The 22,358-nt window shown below is 34.7% G+C and overlaps 1 protein-coding gene across 1 annotated transcript; it reads left to right on the top strand.

Moving 5' to 3' along the window:
* The first annotated feature begins 276 nt into the window (after nucleotides 1–276).
* On the top strand, nucleotides 277–22,070 carry LOC140138758 (annexin A11-like). Its single transcript, XM_072160524.1, has 12 exons — nucleotides 277–426; nucleotides 7,926–8,001; nucleotides 8,799–8,893; nucleotides 10,555–10,668; nucleotides 11,094–11,150; nucleotides 12,492–12,525; nucleotides 13,406–13,485; nucleotides 15,178–15,243; nucleotides 15,560–15,661; nucleotides 17,126–17,201; nucleotides 18,598–18,710; nucleotides 20,544–22,070. Exons 1-12 carry the CDS (start codon nucleotides 409–411, stop codon nucleotides 20,661–20,663), a joined length of 951 nt encoding a protein of 316 aa, XP_072016625.1. The 5' UTR covers nucleotides 277–408; the 3' UTR covers nucleotides 20,664–22,070.
* Nucleotides 22,071–22,358: the final 288 nt, after the last annotated feature.

Genomic DNA, 22,358 nt, shown 5'->3' with positions numbered 1-22,358 from the left:
ACAAGCGGTTAATATCATAATTTTAGGAATTTTTGCTATCTGAATTACTATTATTTGTTTTCCTATTGCTGATGTCACGCTTAGTTGAATCATACAGTGATCAAACAAACACAATCCCTAATCATTGCCATGCCATGTCATGCATAAAATACAATCCATGCGTTGATACCAGCCAGTAAGGCACTTCGCTTCTTCCTATCGTGGAAAGTTTGACACATATGATTGGCCATAATTAAATTGTCGCTGGAGCTTCATCCGCCGCTCGCGACTGCAGTATAAATTAAGCTAGGTCATACAAACCTACACATTTCCGCACTTTGGTCCTGTATACAAACCACCACCACTGCCACTGCACTCAAAACTTAATTCATTTACTGGAATTCCCAGGAAGGAACTACATCCGAAACCATGGCGTCTGCACCGGGTGTAAGTATAATGTTTTATATTATTTCTAATCTATATATAAATGATTGCATATATATAGATAAATATAATTGCAATTGAATTGTCAGATTCGCAATCTGTGCATGTTATTGCATTTCCAAGGGGCGTGGTAGCAAAACACTATTGTTGGCATATGCAGCAGGTCTGCGATTGATATTTTTTTCTATTTCTGTGAGTCTATTCTGTACCACTTTTACCCCTTGATTCCGTATTGTATTTTAGTTATAACCAACATGGAATATAGGCCTAATGCACTCTAAGTCGGTGGAAATATTGTGGTGATACCATGCATGTACCAATATTGAAAATTCTGTAATTTTAGTTCAAATTTGGAAAAATGTGATTTTGGTCTTTAAAGCTATTTTAAAGGTGGCTTTTGCTCTTTTTCTAATTTTTATTATATGACGTAGCTATAAGCCTATCGTGTTTCTTGCCGGGGGGGTCAAATTTCCGAACGGCTCGCCAAAAATCGCTTGCCCCCCCCCCCTCTTGGCCCGCCAAAAATCGCTTGCCCCCCCTCTCAGCCCGCCAACAATTCTTTGCCCCCCCCCTTGAACATGCCAAATTTTTGGGATCCCAAATTCCAAACTTTAAATGGTCTAGATGTATGTTGCGAGCGCAGCGAGCAGGAAAATTTGCATATTTAAGCGTTTCCGTACCGTTTTCCTAAGCCTTTTTAAAGCATTTTATTAAAAGGCGCCCCGTGAATGCGTGCCAAAATCGCTTGCCCCCCTCTCGGCTTGCCAAAATTGCTTGCCCCCCCCTTTCGTCTCGCCAAAAATTCTTGCCCCCCCAATTTTACCCTCCCCAGGGCTCATAATTATTGCACAGCCCCTTAGTGTGTAGGCTAAATAATTGTTAATTATAAAAGTCTAAAGAAACTGCAGTATGTTATAAATTCAACCCAATAGGCCAAAAATGTAATTAATTTAGTGTAAAGTTGGATGCGTATGTACTGACTGTAGTGTAACAAAATGTTTAATATCAAAGATACGAAAATTACGCATAGCCTAAGGGGCTGTGCAATAATTATGAGCCCTGGGGAGGGTAAAATTAGGGGTGGGGGCAAAGGTTTTTGGCGGGCCGAGGAGAGGGGGTAAGCGATTTTAACGAGCCGTTTGAAATGTTACTCATAATTATTGCACAGCCCCTAAATGCTGTTATTATTATAAATTCAGAAGTACACACATCCTGCAAGTTAATTTTATTATGACACATTATGAACAGTAATTATGAAACATAATACAATTACAAACATGCTTAATTTGTTTATAATATTTATTCAGAAGTGCACACTCCCTGCAAGTTGTGTTAATTTTAGACATTGCTTGACTGAAATGCCAAGGTAAACCAAGGTAAAACTTGTACAGTACACTGTACTCTGACAATCATTCAGGCCTATAGAATGACCTTTTGGTTATGAGTATTGAAATTCTGCATGCTTGACTGACCCGACCTGGTCATCATTCAGTCACGAGAGTGACGTAAGGTATGACGTCAATGCCAAGCCCAGAAAAATAATGGCGTCACCATGGACACTACCACATTATGTATAAACTTTACAAACTATTACCAACACTTTATTTTCACGGTAAAAATTATAAACTTATCGAGTGAGTGGTAGGGACCTCTGATGTCAATAACAAAATTCCAACATGATCCCACACACTCATAATTATTTATTCAAAACTACTTGGAACAATTCAAGTTCGATTTGTATGCATAATTATACACACTATCCCTGAGTAAAAAAAAAGGGGGGGGGGGGCAGCGCAAAAGTTAAGGGATCGGGTAACAACGTTTGCAGAGTATTTTGGTGGGACATTAGAGCCATCCATTAGGCCCTATATTGAATTGCATTCTGAACACGACGAATGTCCTTCTTTCTGATATAAAAAAAAAAGATATGACTTTTCAAATTGGCGATATTATACACATTTTATGGCATATTATTAAATATCGATTTTTTTTTTCATATTACAGTACTCGAAGTAAAATTTAAAAGTCTAATGATATGCACTTCTAACGTGTATGGACGTAGCTGGGAGGAAAAGCCAACGATCATTTTACAATTTTTACATTTCGTATTGAGGCCTGTACATTTTTCGAAAAGTCAAAATTCTCAATTAATTGTCGGCAATATATCGCGAATTTCAAAAAAATCAAAATTATTTGATATCAAAAGGACATTCTTCGTATCCAGAATGCAATACGGTATGTCTGATGTGCTCTCAGGCTAGGTCTCATCATAAAAATACTGTGCAAAGGTGGGTTACCAACCCCTTTAATGAAAACTTAATTTCAACTTTAAGTAATAATCGACTCAATTTGTTGAGCTGTTCCCTCACTACTCAATATTAACTCATTTTTAGAGACTTTTAGAGTAGCCAACATAAATAGTCCTACTATATAATCTTCTGCCAAGATTAAGTTTTGTAAAAATATTATCATGTATGTAAAAAATAAAATATGTAGGCCCTAAATGAATGGGAACAAATTTGATTAATTAATATAGCAAGAAAAAAACCAACCTATAGACCTATGCATATAAAAATATTTGACAATGCGTATAATTGATAAAATTGTTGAAGAATGTTAATTGCAATTTTCATAATGATAATTGTGACTCATCATGTAAAATAATCAGAAGGTGTTAATCAAATATAAATGAATGGAAACCTAAATAATTTAGTCGTGCATCATTTGATACTAATGGCCAATTAATTTGACGAATGATGTTAGCCCTGTTATAGGGTCTTTAGACCATGGCGATCCAAAACAATGCCATATCATAAACTCATAATCATGCTAATAAAGGCCCTTATAGAAGGGCTACTAAATACATGTATCATACATTCCGCTCTGGGGCGTGTACCAGCCGTTAAAATAAGTCCTTAAAATGTCACTGAATGTATTTTTTTGTTTTGTTATATAGGCCCCCGGGAATAGGCCCAGCAAAAAAGCTCAATAGAAAATTAAGTGCCTCGATCATTGACTCATTAGCATTTTTGTAACCATGGTAACGGCCTACATGTATCACGAGATGTGAGGATTCAGGTAAAATAAAATCGGGTGGAGGATGAGGGCACTCAACAAATGACCTCACTGAATTAGGCCTAAGGTTAAATACAATTGATTTTCAAGGGTTCCAGAGGGGCGTAAGTTAATAATGGAAACAGCCATGCAGAAAAGAATGCAAATTTGGAGTGAAATTCAAATGGTAAAGTAAGCGACAGACATTTGAGAAATAATGTAGGCAGTTAGAAATCAAAATTAACGTTCCACAATCCAGATATCGATAATGTAACATAACAGTGTTTTGTGGTACAAGATTCTCGAAAATTGTTCCCAAAAACGGGCTAATAAAATTTAATCGGTACTGTATTTGGTTCTTCCCCATGGCAACATTATTTCTTTGGTCGATTTGTAGTACAATACAAAAAAGGAGACAACAATCACTCGGTGTGGTTTTATACGGAGCGAACATTTGAAAAAAACTGCATGGAACGCGTTTTTGATCTTGTGAACATGGTGCGTAAAAACGATTTAAACGAAGGATTTTCAAACGGATTCTAAAAAGTTGTATAAACACACAAAAATAATGTAAAGATACATCCATGCACCAAAATCTGACTCACTGCGATATTTGATTGCTTATAGAAAACGCGGTTTTAGAGAACAACTTTATACCTCTTTTATACGTTTTTTATACGTTTCTTCGTGTAACCTTAAATTCACCTAAATAGCTCATTTTGTCAAGCGATTTTCAACCAGAAAGTCAAGAGCCCTTGATCATGATTATGACTGTTCGCAGCTCCAAAAGACCCACCCCCTTACTTGCAGCTCCCATACCGGTAGGTCTCATATTTTGGTTTTGATATATTATTGACCTATTGGCTTTACCTCAAGAACCGCAATACTCGGCAAATATATTTGCAATTACTAGCTTCATTGACTCATTTCATGTTTAAGTTCAACCCATATTTACGGTGTACCATGAGGGCCAATATTTTACATGTTGCATTTTTGCACAGGAGTGACTTTTATCTACTTAAAGGTGGCAGTGAGTAGACCCCAGAAAAGTGTGAAACAAATATAATTTATATAAATTGTGAAAGATACGCCATTAAAACTGCCATTAGGTAGGCCTATTAAAACGAAAAGAAAAATAAAAAAAAAAAGAAAGGAAAACGCAATATTGAAAAAGTTGAAGCCCCATTCAAATACATGTAGTTCATTTCTATACTTAAGTAGGCACATTACATATTTATATAAAATTTCTTTAATTACACAGCTTCCAGCTTGACCACTACCGTGCATCCAAACATCTCAAAAAAAGTAACTAACCCCCCTTAAATAATGACCATTATTCCAAAACGGGCCATGTATTACAAATCCGTAAAATGCGTTGGAAGCAGAATATATTTCTGCACATTTTGACACCTCATTTGTAGCAATTGACTACACATTGACGTCACAGCCAGTGGCGTAACTACTGTGGGGAGGGGGGGCAGAGGGGCCAACGTGCCCCGGCGCTACCCTTAGGGGCGCCAAATTAACCAATTCGGCATCGATTCTGCGCCCCTCCAAGCGATGACAGTCAAAATTTTAGCATTTCAGCACTAAATCAACTTAAAGAACCGAGCTCCGCGCGCAATTGTTTCAAAATTGCCTACGTCTAAGATATTCTCGGGAGGGGGTGGGGGGCACGGTTGTTTGATGTATATAGAATTGGCTTCATTATTAACTAACTGCAAACTATAGATGGCGCTATTCATCCTAAATCATATTTCTTTATTTGCAAGGGGTTGGTGAATAATAATGCCATTAAAACAGCTGGAATAGGTGAAACAAGCAACAAGGACATTTTATAAACATATTTCATCAAACAAGAAAAGGAATTATTTGTATTAAAAGCTTGAAAGAGTAATTTCCAGTAACTAAATAGCGCCACCAATTTTGTCATTAATAGATACATTTTATATCCGAAAAAGCTATAAAAATGCTATTAAAGTGAATAATTGTGTAAAAGAGGGGAAATTAATGTTGAGAATGACTCACAAGCATCTGTATACATTAGGATGATATCACATTTAGCTGTTAAACCTAAAATTTGGTTGTACATGATGTTTTGTTTGAAAAACTAATAAATGATCCCATCAAACAACCATGGGGGGCGGTGTAGGGGCGCAAATTTTGTTTCTTGGCCCGGGAGCTACCAACCCTAGTTACGCCACTGGTCACAGCGTACATTTAAATCATTGTAACCCAAGATTTGAAAGTTGCAGTAAATTGTATTAATTTTGTATTCAGTGTAATGGAAGGAAATCTGTGTAATGATATATGAGTGTTTTTGTATTGTATGTAAGGTAAACTTTCAAATCTGGACCTCACTACATTAAATTGACCGGTGTTTTATTGTTTTCTAGGCTATCGTATCAAATGAGGTGTCAAAACGATTTCAGCGTTTTTACCAAAAGTGAATCTTTTTGTTATTTTTCCGAAAAAAGTATTAAAAAAAAGAAGAAGAAAAAAAAAGACCGATTTCAACGTTTTTGTGGACGATGCATCACCTGGCCACGGTTTTGATTATGACGAGCATGCAAGCGTAGCAATTTCATATCCCCTCAAACGCTATTATACATGACCCATGATACGTAATATGAGCGCAGAGCAAGATTTTTAAAGGAAGTTCCGTAAATAAATTACGGAACTTCCTTTTAAAATCTTACTCTGCGCTCATTTTACGTATGGGTATCATTTGTAACTGTCAATTTTGTAAATTTGGAACAAAAAATAGAATCTTGCTCCATTAGGTTTCAAATTTTTCTACCCGATTACTCTTTAAAAAAATACTAAACCCCAATGACCCCCTTTTCATTTTGTTTGTACCCAATTACCCTTTTTTTAAACAACGTTTTGTCGTTACCGACAGGTCCCTACTTCGCGACGCCTGAGGCACATACCCGTCACTTCACTTTGGAATGCTTCTTAAATTTCTTTCAAAATAGTATCTTGCTCCATTAGGTTTCAAATTTTTCTACCCGATTACTCTTTTTTTAAATACTAAACCCCAATGACCCCCTTGTCATTTTGTTTGTACCCAATTACCCTTTTTTTAAAACAACGTTTTGTCGTTACCGACAGGTCCCTATACTTCGCGACGCCTGATGCACATACCCGTCAACTCACTTTGGAATGCTTCTTTAATTTCTTTCAAATTTATATTTAAATATCCATTTCATTTATAATTTTCGATTGCAACTCCACTTTTAATGTAGGAGGAAGAATGCATTCACTCACAGCTTCAAGATCTGTTTACGGAACATAATTATTGTACTATCATAATTAGCCATATTGCCAGGGAAGCAATATTGACAATAACTTAATAAAAGGAAACAATCAGTTCGAAAAACAGTATATATCCTGTTATCAACTTCCTGATTTGTTGACGAACCTGACTCGCTCTATACGGTATAATATAGTGCCCACATAATATCTAAACGGAAGTAATGTAAAAAACGAAGCTGTTCAATTCAAGTTCTACATGACTTGATTCCAATATATTTGTTTCAACACGTTGCCATAACCTCGGTTGAAAGGCAATAACAGATTGCACAGGACAGGAGTCTCACAAGAAAGACAAGATTTTCTTTCTTTTCTTTTCTTTTCTTTTCTTTTCTTTTCTTTTCTTTTCTTTTCTTTTCTTTTCTTTTCTTTTCTTTTCTTTTCTTTTCTTTTCTTTTCTTTTCATTTCTTTTTTTTTTTTTTTTTTATTTCTTTTCTTTTCTTTTCTTTTTTTTTTATTTCTCTTTCTTTCTTTCATTCTTCCTTTCTTTCTTTCTTTCTTTCTTTCTTTCTTTCTTTCTTTCTTTCTTCTTTTCTTTCTTTCGTTCTTTCTTTTCTTTTCTTTTCTTTTTTTTCTTTCTTTCTTTCTTTCTTTCTTTCTTTCTTTCTTTCTTTCTTTCTTTCTTTCTTTCTTTCTTTCTTTCTTTCTTTCTTGTTTCCTTTCTTTCTTTTTTTTCTTTCTTTCTTTCTTTCTTTCTTTCTTTCTTTCTTTCTTTCTTTCTTTCTTTCTTTCTTTCTTTCTTTCTTTCTTTCTTTCTTCCTTTCTTTTTCTTTCTTTCTTTCTTTCCTTCATTCTTTCTTTCTTTTAATCTTTCTTTCCTTTTCTTTTCTTTTCGTTTCTTTTAATTTCTTTCTTTTATTTATTTATTTATTTATTTATTTATTTATTTATTTATTTATTTACTTTTTATTTATTTTTTATTTATTTTTATTTAATAATTCATTCATTAATTTGTTAATTAAATAACTTATTTATTAGACCTAATTGAAGTGACCATTACTTCGGATGGCTTAAATTTGAAACTGATAAAATTAAAAAAAAATATTGAAAATCATGTTAAATGATAAGAACTGTAATTAATGTTAATTGGTTTAATACATTTTTCATTCATTTGATTTTTTTTTCCATACAGCCAACCGTAACACCATACGCTGGCTTTGACAAAGATGCCGACACGGTAGCTTTACGTAAAGCTATGAAAGGCTTGGGTGAGTTCCAGTTATGCACCTGTCAACTGCAACCCCGGCCCCTGGGTACCCAGTGTGTCCCGGGACTTGACATCAAAATCCCCGGCCCACGACCCGGACATACCCGGGTACCCTGGGGCTGGTGTTGCAGTTGATATGTGCATTATAGTGATATGATAACATAATACACTTATAATCCCAGTCATAATTATTGTTATAGAACACTTTAACCATATTAACATGGGTACTTCAAATATGGGCCTCATTCCCCCGATCAATGTTGGTAATTGTTTTTTTTGGGCATGCACCCCTAGAAATATCAAACATTGATTGGTGAGGGAATGGGAGGGCTGTAGTATTAGGGAAGGGTTCAGACTTCACACCGAAGAATGCGACATTTTATTATATATGTCAAGTATAACAGAAATATGGTGTTTCAAACAGTCCTACTTTAACACAAGTGTTCTAACTACTTATGAACGGGATTGTAGATGTATGTTGTTAACCTGATTTGTTCATGAAAATTACAGTGGACAATTTAGGCTTAACAAATATATATTAATTATAACGTATTCCTTTGGTTTCAAGTTTGTGCGCAAGTATTAGAACTACAGTACTGATCAAGGTCTTCGAAACGTGATCTCCCCCCTTCGGCTGGGCAACAAATTCTTGCCCCCCCCCACCCCCACACACAATTTCACCTTCACCAGGGCTCATAATTATTGCATAGCCTCTAAATATAATTTAAAAGGAGCCGTGAAAAAGTTATGGTCATTATAATTATATTGTAAAGCTTCGACTTTTAATCTTCGTTTCAGGAACGGACGAGAAGGCGATTATCGACGTTCTTGCAGCTCGTTCCAACGCTCAGAGACAACAACTCATCCTTCAGTTTAAAACGGCATATGGACGGGTAAGATTGGCCTATTCCAGTTGAAATTCATACACCCTTATTGGAAGACTTGACTATTATCTTCCACATGTGTGAATTTCAAATGGGGTTACCTGAATGGTTGACTCAATGGGGATACCTTAGGTAGCACATGGTTTATCCAATGTGGCCCATGGTTTACTCCAAATATTGGTGAACCAGGGGGCCACATTTGGCCAAAGTGGCCCCGTTACCCAAATGGGCGAGTTTTGAAATCTAAGCGCCTTGTGCTGTGGGAGATTAAGATCATGTATTTTATAGGTATTGTATTGAATTCATCTGGAATAGCCAATTTGTCTATCTGTCAAAAATACCTTATAACAATCAGATGTGTCTACATTTATTGTGCTTGGTTTGCACCACACTTTATTTGTGACCCGGCAGCACAAATGAGCCGTAAATTCCCTAAATTGTATTCTGAGTTACGCTGTAAAATGTGTACGAAGGTCGTATTCATCGGTAACTTAAGCTGGCCGACATCTGTCTCATTTTGATAGTCAAAAACTAATCAATAATCCTATTGTTGAAGTGGATAATAAGCTTCTACCTTAGATGGCTATAGAACTTTTAATAGCTCTGCATGTCTTTGTTTGCTTTTGCTAAACCCTGTTCAAGTGGTGGGTAACCAGGCATTGTATTTTGTACAGGTATGCATAACCAACAATTAACAATGAGAGAACTTTCTTAAACCTCGTTGACTTGGGGATGATTTGAAATGACCGCCAATTATGACTGTTTGATATTTATTGCCAGCAATGTGGAAAAAGAGACACATGTAAAAACGTAAAAAGCTATAATTTTGTTGAAGGAGCAAAGTTTAACAAACCATAACCCCGTTTCTGGATATCGTTTGAAGTCAAATGATATACCATTTTTAAGTTTATGATGTTTATTTTTAAACACGAAATAAAACAAAATTGACCGGGGAGGAATTTACGGCTCATTCGCCGTGAACGGTCACATTTAAGAGTCATGTCAAACCTTCCATATCATTCACCTGGATGCATATCTTATTTTCAACATCGGGCCCTCAAAACTAAATGAAAAAAAATGATATGATCAATCAATCAATCAATCAATCAACCAATCAATCAATCAATATGTGAGATTTAATAATTACTTTTAATTAGTTCATTTGAGAAAGTATAATTATAGAAACGGGACCAATATCGAAATAAATCTTATGCACAATTTAACTTTATTGCAAGGAATTTCGGTCAAACTTTTTTAAACATGAATTTTTGTAACATATTATGCTATGCTGTATTATGGTAAAGAAAGGACGGGGCCTTCAGGCCATAATATTTTCTAATAGGCCTACAGTTTGTTTCTGCAGGGTAATACTTTTATCTTATTAAATGAGTCATGGCCGCCACTGGTCACATTATATTTCCATATGCATTGCGGTTATTGAGTAATGACAAAAAAAGATCAAAACGAAAGTTTTTGCGATTTCTTCACCCAGGGAAAATAATGCACATGGGAGGCAGATAAAACCCATTACAATGAACCTTGGGATCTCACATATTGAACCCATACACACAGCGAACATGTGCTTAATTTTTCTCAAAATCTGAGCACAAACACCGCTAGCTCAGGAACAGCTCCAACACACCTTCATGTCAAATTTCCATTTTTTTCAGGACCTGATTTCCGATTTGAAGAGTGAATTGAGTGGTCATTTTGAGGATGCGATTCTTGCCTTAATGTCACCACCAGAACTTTATGATGCAAAATGTCTTAAGAAAGCAATGAAGGTAGGTATTTGCCTGGTAATACATTATTTCTCAGAAAAAGCTGGCCCAACGAATGTGCAATGAGGGTGATAAAGTCCCATCTTTTAGCTCTCTTATGCAAAAACAATGTTAATTTGATAAAACAACTTTTGAAGATATAATCTCGGATGTAAAATTAGTTGCAGGGTTGCATTTTTCTATAGACTTCCAAGTCTCGCTGTACTGGTTAAATTGAGAGCTTTCGGAGTCTCTCAATTTCATCTAATTTTTCTCAAAAATCAAACTCATTTTGGGACATATAAAACAATTACATGTCACCTTATCAGTTGAAAGAACGTATTTTTCTATAATTCGTCAAAACAATCAGATTTGTACACGTTTATTGTTATCTCATTAAAGCAGACTTATTGAGAATAATTTAATATTTTGCAATTTTCATTCCATAGGGACTAGGTACAGATGAATCTGCGATCATCGAGGTTCTTTGCACGCGGAATAACAAGGTACAGTGACGTGACTGGTATACCCGCACCCATTTCCAATTTTTGTGAATTCATTTTATCATTTTGTGCGCTGAAACCTGTTAAGCCATTTTGTTTAAGGTGGTATTTGAGGCATTATGGAAGTGCTCTAAGCATGTTTTAAACAGATTAATTGAGTAGAGCAAAGCACACTTACCATCATGCCTTTTGTTTGGGGTAAATCGGACATACCGTTTTCAAAATATATCAATTTATATTGTCTTTGTATCTTATTGTTTTTATCAATAATCAATAAAGTTAATGAGCTAAAATGACTGAAAAACTCATTAATAATTTTGCAATTTTTGCCAATATTTTGCTAAAAATCCATGCATTAATGTTCAGGGTACTTTTATTTTTCAGAATTTTGCTTTGAAACATGGTCAAAGTGTTTCTAATTAAATGTATTATATAGTGAAGTCGCCCTCTAATTTGCATATTTGCATAATTAATTAACAGTTATGCAAATTAGCTCATTAATTATGCAAGTATGCAAATTAGAGGGCGGCTTCAGTATATAATACATTAGAACACAATATTTATTAGAAACATTTTGACCAAGTTTCAAGGCAAAAATATGCAAAATAAAAGTACTCTTAACATCTATGCATGGATTTTTAGCAAATACTGGCAAAAATTACATATTAATGAGCCTTTACAGTCATTTTCGCTCACTAACTACAATGATTATTGATAAAAACAGTAAGATACAAAGAAATATAAACTGATGTATTTTGAAAACCGTATGTCTGATTTGCTTCAAACAAAAAACATATTGATCGGTGTACTTTGCCCTACTCAATAATTAATATATTGAAAACATGCTTAGAGCATTTCCTGATTTCCAGAAGTATCCTCATATACCACTTGTTAAAAATACTCAGAATGCTAAGAATATCAGGATGCAAGAATTTTAGATAATTACATTATCAGAAAGAAAGAAAGAAAGAAAGAAAGAAAGGAACAAAGAAAGATAACAGGGGAGTACATTGGATTCATCAATATTCAGCGCAAGTGCATTATTGTGTCTAATTGTTCGGGCAAAAAGTGACATTTACCAACCTATTTCATATACAACAAGGAATTTCTGCAATTTTTTTATAAGAAACAAAATAATACGAAAAATGTCGAAAATTTTTAACAATATACACCCACGTTCAAAATGCATTAATCAATCGAGGAAGATGCGAATGCACGGTGCGCAAACTGTGTTAATTCATTGAATTAAAATGGTCAGAATTTATTTTCATATTGCATTTACGATATAATATGTAAAGGACTATAGAATAATTATAATGGCGTCGTTTTGTTGTTATTTTGCAGCAAATTCATATGATTAGGGACCGTTACAAGAAAGGTAAGTCGACTTTTCCGCTTACATTTTAATTATTAGAACTACCATCCCATATTTATTATATTGCGTCAACAACATAATTATTTGTCATGATATTTTACTGTTGGCATCTTGGAAAGTTAGCGAAAAAAATGTGGTTAATTAAAATTTTTTGATATTAAAGCCATATTTGCTGAGGAGAACGCCCTCAATTTTTTTTTAATTCTGGTTTTTACACGATTGTAATGTACTTTAGTCAATAAAGATACTCTGAAAAAATCAAGACTTTAGGTGCTGTAGTTTGGTCAAAATCCGAGATTTTGAATAAAACGATGGAACCGGTGTTTTATTGTTACGATGGAAATATTAGTCGAACACGTATGCACAGTACGTACACGGCGTGCGGGATACACACACACGCGCACACCGAGGATCGTACCGTATTACAACCGCGGGAGTAACATACGGGGCGCTAGTAGAAATTCCAATTGTCTATGCTTTAACCTCACTTGTTCGGCTCACAATTAAAAGGGGACATATCTGACAGAGACAGTAAAAGCTATCATTTTATTGAAAATAAATACTAATCTATTTTTACAGAAATGTTATAATATGGCTTTAATGTCGCTATAAAATTGTATTAATGTTGCTTTATAAAGCAAAACCTTATTCTACAAGCCCGACCCACACCGATTTTTTGTCTATGCAATTAAAAACAGTCGTTTTTTAACCGAAGAGTTGTTGATTTTGAAGAAAGGTTTTGAAAAAAGTAGTCAAAATTTGTTTAGACATTAAACTTCCCCTGATTATTTATTGTCATTAAGCCTCTTCAGAAAGAAAATGCATTAAAAATAACTCTTAATTTTAAATTTGAATTTTACTTTGCATTCGTTTGAATCTGCAGAATTTAAGCATGACTTGGAGAAAGATTTGAAGGATGAAACGAGTGGCAACTTTAAACGCATCCTTATCGGTATTTCCCAGGTACGTTGATTGACCCCCCTATGAAAGACATGGACTTACCCTCACACGCAGGTGTTGTAGATTTCGGGGGAAACTATTTGAAAAGGGGGTAAGTCGAAAAGGGGGAAACTATTTGAAAACGGGGAAAGTTAACGGGGGAAATATTTGAAAAAGGTGGAAAGCATTTCGCAAAAAGGGGGAAACCTAAAAAAAAGGGAGTATTATTTAAAAAGGGAGAAACTATTTAAAATGGGAACCTATTTGTGAAAAGCGGAGGAAAGTTAAAAGGGATTATTTGTCAAAAGGGGAACTATTTACAAAATGGGTGAAAATAAAAAGGGTATTATTTGTAAAGGGGTAATTCGAAAACGGGGAAACTATTTGAAAAGGGGGAAATTAAAAAAGGGGGAAACTATTTGAAAAGGGGGGATTCGAAAAGGGGGAAACTATATGAAAAGGGGAAAGAAACTATTTGAAAAGGGGGTAAGTCGAAAAAGGGGAAACTATTTGAAAAGGGGTAAGTCGAAAAGGGGAAACTATTTGAAAAGGGGAAAGTCGAAAAGGGGGAAACTATTTGAAAAGGGGTAAGTCGAAAAGGGGGAAACTATTTGAAAACGGGGAAAGTTAACGGGGAAATATTTGAAAAAGGGGAAAGCATTTCGCAAAAAGGGGGAAACCTAAAAATTTGGGGATATGAATTATAAAAGGGGGAGTTTGGCGGAGATCAGACACCGTAGAAAGGAGACCTACAGTTGGCCCGCATAATAACGCAAAGAAAAGATACCTTATTTAAAATGGTATGTTCTTTACCTTTTACGGGCCATTAATCCCAGAACTACGAAGGGCGGGGGGGGGCGGAGGTAACCCCCTAAGATTTTGTATCCGTCATTAAAAACAAAACAAAACAAAAACGCACGCATTATTACACCCAAACGACCTAAGCTAATCGTATATCCATCCTTTGCGCTCATTTTAGCGCTCTTTTTTTTTTACCCCAGCACCTTACCCGGGGGTAGGACCAGCCGTCAAAGATGACCAAAGATGGGGGGGTGAAGCCCACCATAATTGATTTCTACAGTAAAATCATTGATTTTAATTTCGATCTTTTATTCAAGAGCTACTGACTTTTTACTTATTAGTTAGGTTGAAATAGTCATTTCCGTTTACATTGAGGAGAAAGGTTGGTCAAAATCGCATTTTTGTAGAATTTTTAGCCGAAAATCAAGTTTGCCTATACTTTTGTAAATACCCAGAATTTCCCAACTTTGCCTGGGCGCCCTCACATTATGACGTCATAGTGACATTACAGGGTGTCCCCGAAAGAACTGTATCGTCGGTAAACTTAATTGCTTGGTTATGATTGGTTTAATGCGTTAAAATACCCCAACAAATATACCAGTTTACGACGGTACAGTTCTTTCAAGGACACTCTGTAGTGGAGAATGTTTGTACTTATTTTGGTATCACTGGATAGATGAAACTTGTAACTATACATTGGAACCAAATATAACGGCATATGCCGTTTATTATTGGAAATTATGGGGGGGTGTAGCAATGTTTCATTTTTTTTTCTTTTTTGGCATAACAAGGCAATGTTATTAAAACGTTTTGACCAAAACCAACACGCGTTTATAACACGTTTGTAACACGCTTGATACTTTAAAGATTTGCTGCCAAGCAATAATATCTTATTTGTTTCGTTTCTGAACTCAGGGAGGTCGTGATGAAGGGCCAGCCGATGCGTCGAGAGCAGCCGCTGATGCACAGACATTGTACAAGGTAATACGATGATGATGATAAATTATGGTGATGATGTATGATGATGCATGATGGTGTTAATGATGATGATGATGATGACAATCATGATGACGATGGTGCTGATGACGATGATGCTGAGGACGATGCTGCTACTGATGATGATGATGATGATGATGATGATGATTACGAATTTGATTATGATTATTTTGGTTATTGTAATGGTTACTACGACAATACCACAATCATGATATGCCTATATATGCCAATGCTGCTACGGAGGAAGGGGTCTAGTCTACGATTTAGAATCTACACATGTGTCATATCTTTCTCTCTGTAGGCCGGCGAAGGCAAGCTTGGTACAGATGAATCGGAATTCCAGCGTATACTTGTCGCTAAGAGTGCAGCGCATCTCAGATTGGTATTTGATGAGTATGAAAAGGTACAGTAGTCCTAATATATTGTTATTTCATGTACTTAAGGGCTGGGGTATGAACGTTTGGACAGTATTTATTTTGGGACATTAGAGCACATCAGACATATCGAATTGCATTCTGAATACGAAGAATGTCATTCTGATATCAAATAATTTTGAATTTTTGAAATTCGCAATTTAATACACATTTTATGGCAAATCATTAAAATTGATGTTTTGATATTTAACAGTACTTGAAGTAAACTTTATAAATCTGATGATTTATACTTTAAGTGTATGTAGGTGGGTTGAAAAGCCGACGATCAATTGAAAATTTTGACCTTTCGTATTGAAGATATGGATTTTTTCCCAAAACACCAAAAAAAATTAGGTCTTTTTGGGAAAAAATCCATATCTTCAATATGAAAGGTCAAAATTTTCAATTGACCGTCGGCTTTTCCTCCTGCTACATACACTTTAAGAATATATCATTAGATTTATATAATTTACTTCGAGGACTGTTATATATCAAAATTCGAAAAATATCAAATTTTTATAATTTGTCATAAAATTTGTATTATATTGTGATTTTCAAAAATGAAAATTATTTGATATCAGAAAGACATGCTTCGTATTCAGAATGCAATTCGATAGGTCTGAGGTGCTCTCATGTCCCATAAAAAATACTGTCGAAACGCAATAAACGCTCATTTTGGATCCCTTAATAAACTCTATAATTCCATCAAAACAAGGACTTTAAAGGCCCATTTAGTGATTTGTTCATCAGGACGATCGTAAAAATCATCAAAATTCAGATTTCGGTACCTTTGTCATTGTCATAGACCATGTAGACGTGCCCTAACATAGCCTGCTAGTCGTTCAGCCGAAAGCTGCGTATTTGTGACCGTACAGCACGAATGAGCCGTAAATGTCCTCAATTGTATTCTGAGTTACAGTGTAAAATGGGCATGAAGGTCATATTCATAGGTATTTCAATTTGGTGCTACGTATATCTCATTAAATGAGGTACACGTAGCACCAAATTGAGGTACCTATGAATACGACCTTCATGCCCATTTTACACTGTAACTCAGAATACAATTGAGGACATTTACAACTCATTCGTGCTGTACGGTCACATTCAGACAAAATGATGCATTTTACATGAATCTGTAATTTATATACTAACAGTATATAAATTAGCTACATGTATTTGAAGCTGTATTTTCAGCTTTTAAAAAGCATTTTCAAAATGTTGTAATAATACTATCAAATTTTATTGTAATGCAATAAACCATTCTGTATAAAAACATAACTGATAGTAATGCTTTGTAATGATCTCAAACAAAATAACAACACAAACATTTAAACCAAACATATTGTCAGTATGTAAAAATAACACTCTACAAAAGTCTAAAACATTTATGTCATGTTTAAACAATACTAAAACACTTGTTTTGAAACCTGTGCATTGGTATTTTCATTCTATAGGTATCCAAGAAGTCGATCGAGAAAGCAATCAAAAGCGAGATGTCTGGAGATTTGGAAAATGCATACCTAACAATAGGTATGTTGAATTTTAAAAAGTTGTTGCTTTGATGAACTTACCAGTTCATACATTCTATGGGCGCACCATTTGATTCACTGGTCAGACGAAAAAAATGCCTCACTGATGATTAAAAAAAAGATTTTGCCCCACCCAAATCTAAAAAAAAAACAAAACCGAAAACAAATGGAATTTCTCATACGATATTACTTAAACATTGAGCTATCTTTTACTTTTTATTTGATACAAATCGCACACTGTGTTCAAAAGTTAGGGGTGATTGAAAAATTTCAAACCGATGACGCGAAAAACTGTCAGAATGAGCATTTTCCTATATTAACACATGCAATATTTCTTATGTATTCTATTGTTTTCAAACAGTGTGAACCAATAAAAATTAATTACAGGCCAAAATACATCTATATATATGTAACAGAACAAATTGCTGCATATATATAATTCAAGTGGCATGACAGTAAAATAACTATTTCTAATCATAATATTATGCTAATTAGCTAATTAATATTCATATTTCAATGTTATAACTTTAAAGTATATTTTTTTTTTTTTCTTATTTTAGCGGAAATGCGTTTTCAAAACAATGTGGAGCCAATGATATGAAAAAATGCTTGTCTTTACTCATATAGACTTAATACGAAGTTGATATAATATTCCCTTCATATATTTTTGTCAATCCCTCATATGACACCTTTTTAAACAGTCTTCAGCTTCACTTCTTTGAAATCCCGATATCTTAAAAATTTTCAATGGGAACTGTGTATAATTTATGTAATTATTTAATGTAATAATATGGGCGTACTGCTTAAGATTAGCAACCATTTAAACTTGTGCGATTCGGTAGTTCACATCATCTTGCTAATGGTAGTGAGCTTTGGCGACAATTGTATTGATCATTTCATAGCGAGCATGTAGAAAAATTCAAATATCACAGATATACTTCTGTAGGTCCTGAGTTATGTTGTAAAGAGGGCTGAAACATCAACACCTTTGTAAAACGTACATTGTTCATTAACAAGAATAAATCAAGCAAGTTTTCAAAGCTTATGATTTGTAGAAAAAACGTTTGCAAAACATCAAAGTGTTATTTTTCAATAATATATTGATTTAGGTAATGAAAAAGCGTGATTTTAACGAAGCATGCTATCACATGGTTATTTTAAAACGGGCTTGGTGAAGAACTTGTGGTTCTTGAGTTATGATTAAATATCAAATTGATAAATCTTCATAAATATCCCAAGAACCTTTTGAAAGTGCATGTTTTGCATTCCCTAACTATTCAAAATATTATTAAGAGTGTAATATTTTTATGAATGCCTTAATATACTAGGCAATGAAAACATATTTTTTAAAATTAAACAACAATGATTACTCCGACATGCCTTTTTTTTCTATGTAGTTGGTTTCTTCCGCAACCCGGTCGAATTCTACGCAGATTTGCTGCAGAAAGCGATGGTAGGAGTCGGCACAGATGAAGATCGTCTTATTAGGATCATTGTCTCCCGATCAGAGGTATGATAAAGGGAATGGTGAAGGGGAAAGGGAGAATATGACACACATGACACAGGGAAAGAATAGAGATAGAGAGAGGTGTGAAGAGAAAGAGAGATAGAGAGTTCAGCTGCCTCTTAGAATCAAAAAGTGAACCCATCGATGTACCAATTTTCTAAACGCTTCAGTGCTCTATAACTACGGCTCAAAATGTTAGAGAAATTTGCACAGTTTTACCAAAATATTTGACTGTATTTTCTATATTCAGTAGGCCCCAAATCAATCTACTAATCAGTCGAAAACATCCGTCTTTTACTCGAACATAAAAAAGTACAGGCGTGTTATCTTGTCTCTTACTTCTTGGGGTCATTTATATAGGACTCGCCAACAAATCCTGGGCAAAATATGACATATACAGACCAATAGCGCTAGTATTGTATGCAACATACGAAATTATATAAACGACCCTTTTCAATTAAGTGCATTTCGTAGATTTATAGAAATTTGATGAGGACAGATTGTGTCTACACATTATTACTCACTCCGTTACCATTCGCATCCTGTGACCATGTTGACGGATGTTACTTGATCACATGAAATGTCTGATGTAATCAGATCAAATTCGGCAATAATGAAACAGGCAAACATAGGAGCCAAACTATATTAATTTTAGAAAATGGACTTTGCAAAGGTTCATAACTGTGCGGCCAAGTATATAGGGATGTATGTGTTTCAACTATAGTAGTAAGCTTACCCGATGGGCAATAATACGACAATGGTAATAATTCAATTATTAGAAATGACAGACTTTGGTCTGATTGGATCAGATCATGTCACGTGATCTGATATGACACTTGATTGGTGATCATGCCTCCGTCAAATGTAGACAAGTGAGTAACATCAAAGTTCAAATTAATATGCATAACTTGTAGGTATAGTTGCTCACATTTCAATCGGCTGCGGAGTAGGCGACTACAAAGTTTCTCCAGCACCACTGTTACCACAATCCATATAAACTGCTCAAATAAAGAAAGTCCGCAGTCATGTAACCTGTCCTACACCAAAACCTGATCTTGTAATGACAATTTAATTGATACGGTCGTTTGCTGAATCTTGTTAGCTCAAATTTGATACCAAATTTGCTACCAAACACTCAAAGGTGAGACAGATTGATACCAGTTTATGGCATTTGGTGCATTTTTAAAAGTTGCAAATCAACACTATGCACGCGGTCGAAATTGCTTAGTGTGGTAATTTTGGTCAAGCTTGCTTGCCCACGATGGGCCCCTGTCGACTATCCCACGTGCGCGCTTTATTCAATTGTTAATTCAAACCGCATGGATTGCTACAGTACCTTACTGATGAATACTAGGGCATGATACGATCGATATGACTTAGCAGTTGTTTCGGGCTATGTCAATGGTCGCGCTCTGCTCATCACCTCTACAGGTCCGCGTGGTCCGTTTTTAATTTGCAACTTTTGAAAATGCACTAAATTTCATATACTGGTGTCAATCTCTGTGAATTTAGAGTTTTCGGTAGCAAATTTGGTATCAAATTGCAGCTAACAAGATTCTGCAAACGACCGTATCAATTAAATTGTCATAACATGATCAAGTTTTGGTGAAGGACAGGTTACATGACTGCGGACTTTCTTTATTTGAGCAGTTTAGCTTGTGAGGCAATAGCATCCGGTTGTAAATCGGTGTCGGTATCCTTCCAACAGCTTTTCTATCGGATAGCTTATTCCTATTGTTTAAGATTGAAATTAAATTCTGATTTTGACACGCATTACTGTACTCATTATCCAATGTATAATATTGTGTTGACGTAATCTTTTTTATTGCGTGACAGTGGGATTTGGAGTTGATCAAATCTGCCTACATGCACAAGTACAAGAGGACATTGGTGGACGCTGTTAAGAGTGAAGTTAGCGGAGACTTCCGTAAGCTGCTTATCGCTCTCATCAAGTAAATCAAAACCAATCAACAAAACTGGTATCAAGACAGACTTGGGATAAATACACGCTTCATTTGGTGATTGAATACACACGGGAAATAATGTTAATAATTAACAAAGCATATCATGCATTTGGACTTGGAAGAACCATGTTCTCTTGAGGGTTCTACATACAGGATTTTCATTGACAATTTTGTTATAAAAATAGCACAATTAAGGAATTTTTCTTGTGTATGATATAGGTTAATAAATGCGTATCACGTGTTACTCTAGAAGTTTTACCAAATAATGCACTTGTACTGAGATGTTAATGTGTCTAATGCACCCCTACTTGGCTGAGACGCATCAACATCTCAGTGCGCGTGCATTATTTGGTACAATTTCACTCGCAACAAGTGATATTTATTTATTAACCTATAATTAATGAACTGTGATATTGAAGATGAAAAAAAAAATGAACGCTACATTGCGCCATTCCAGTTAAAATTCATACACACTCTATGGAAGATAGGACCTTAATCTTCCACACAGGGAGTGTGGGAGAGTTACCTGAATGGATGACTCCATTTTAAATCTACACGCCATGTGTGGGAAATTAAGGTCATGTCTTCCATAGGGGTATGGATACAACTGGAATAGCTCATTGATCAATCCGATTTGCATACGTGATTTAGGACTTTACCAATGAAAGTGTCCCAACTATTGAAAGCACACTCTGACTCTAATCGTGGTGTATCGGTGGGACACAACAACGTTTGATCAAAGTGTCCCCTAATGTCTCTACAATTATCGTTTAATCTTCCACGATTTTGAAGGAAATTATTTATTCACCAGTATGAAACCTAGATTGTAAGGACGTATCATTTAGAGAATAATTTATATATAATAATTGGTGGTAAATGGAAGCTTTGCTTATTGCAGAATTAAATTAAATTGAATTGAATTAAGGGTAATATTTAATCTTTATACAGAACGCGCAGTTGTAACATTTACTACATAATAGCACCATAATATGATCACCCAAACTGCTTTTAATAATGTATCATATTAATTAAATTATCATTATTTACATTATTGGCAAATGGAAGAATTATAGCGTTCTTTTTTTATATTTTCACATATTACACAATTTTTGGTCAAATGTGTATTACGTTATTTATTATTATTATTATTTTTGTTTTTACTTTAAAGGCTGATAGCAAATAAATAGTTTGCGATTGTTTATTTATATTTTCTGTCTCGGTGTTATATACTTTCGTTTCATAAAAAATATAATAAAGTGTTTTTTTATCTCATCAATCGTATATCAGTGTGAAATAAACGTCACAAATAGAGTGGAATAACTTAAACATCAATCATTAAATCGTAATATTATATTATAGTATTTGTAATCATTAAATCGTATATTATATTATTATCATACTTTCTGTCTCTTTGTTATATACTTTCGTTTCATAAAACAATATAAAAGTTGATTCAACTTTCTTTTATCACATTAGTCGTGTACCAGTTCAGTTCAGTTCAGTTTTATTTCATCAAATTCCATCCATATCCATACAAATAATTATACAAAATAAAAAAGCTTTTACAAACATCGTATAATATGGTGAAATGATGAGGATGCCACTGAACGCAGAGCGTGTTAACAAAAGTTAGTATTATATAATATATGATAAGCAAAATTATAGAAGGATAATAAATACATTTGTA

This window comes from Amphiura filiformis, chromosome 18 (genome assembly GCF_039555335.1).
Source record: "Amphiura filiformis chromosome 18, Afil_fr2py, whole genome shotgun sequence".
In the NCBI taxonomy this organism is placed as follows: Eukaryota; Metazoa; Echinodermata; class Ophiuroidea; order Amphilepidida; family Amphiuridae; genus Amphiura; species Amphiura filiformis.
This window is presented reverse-complemented; position numbering and strand designations above follow the sequence as displayed.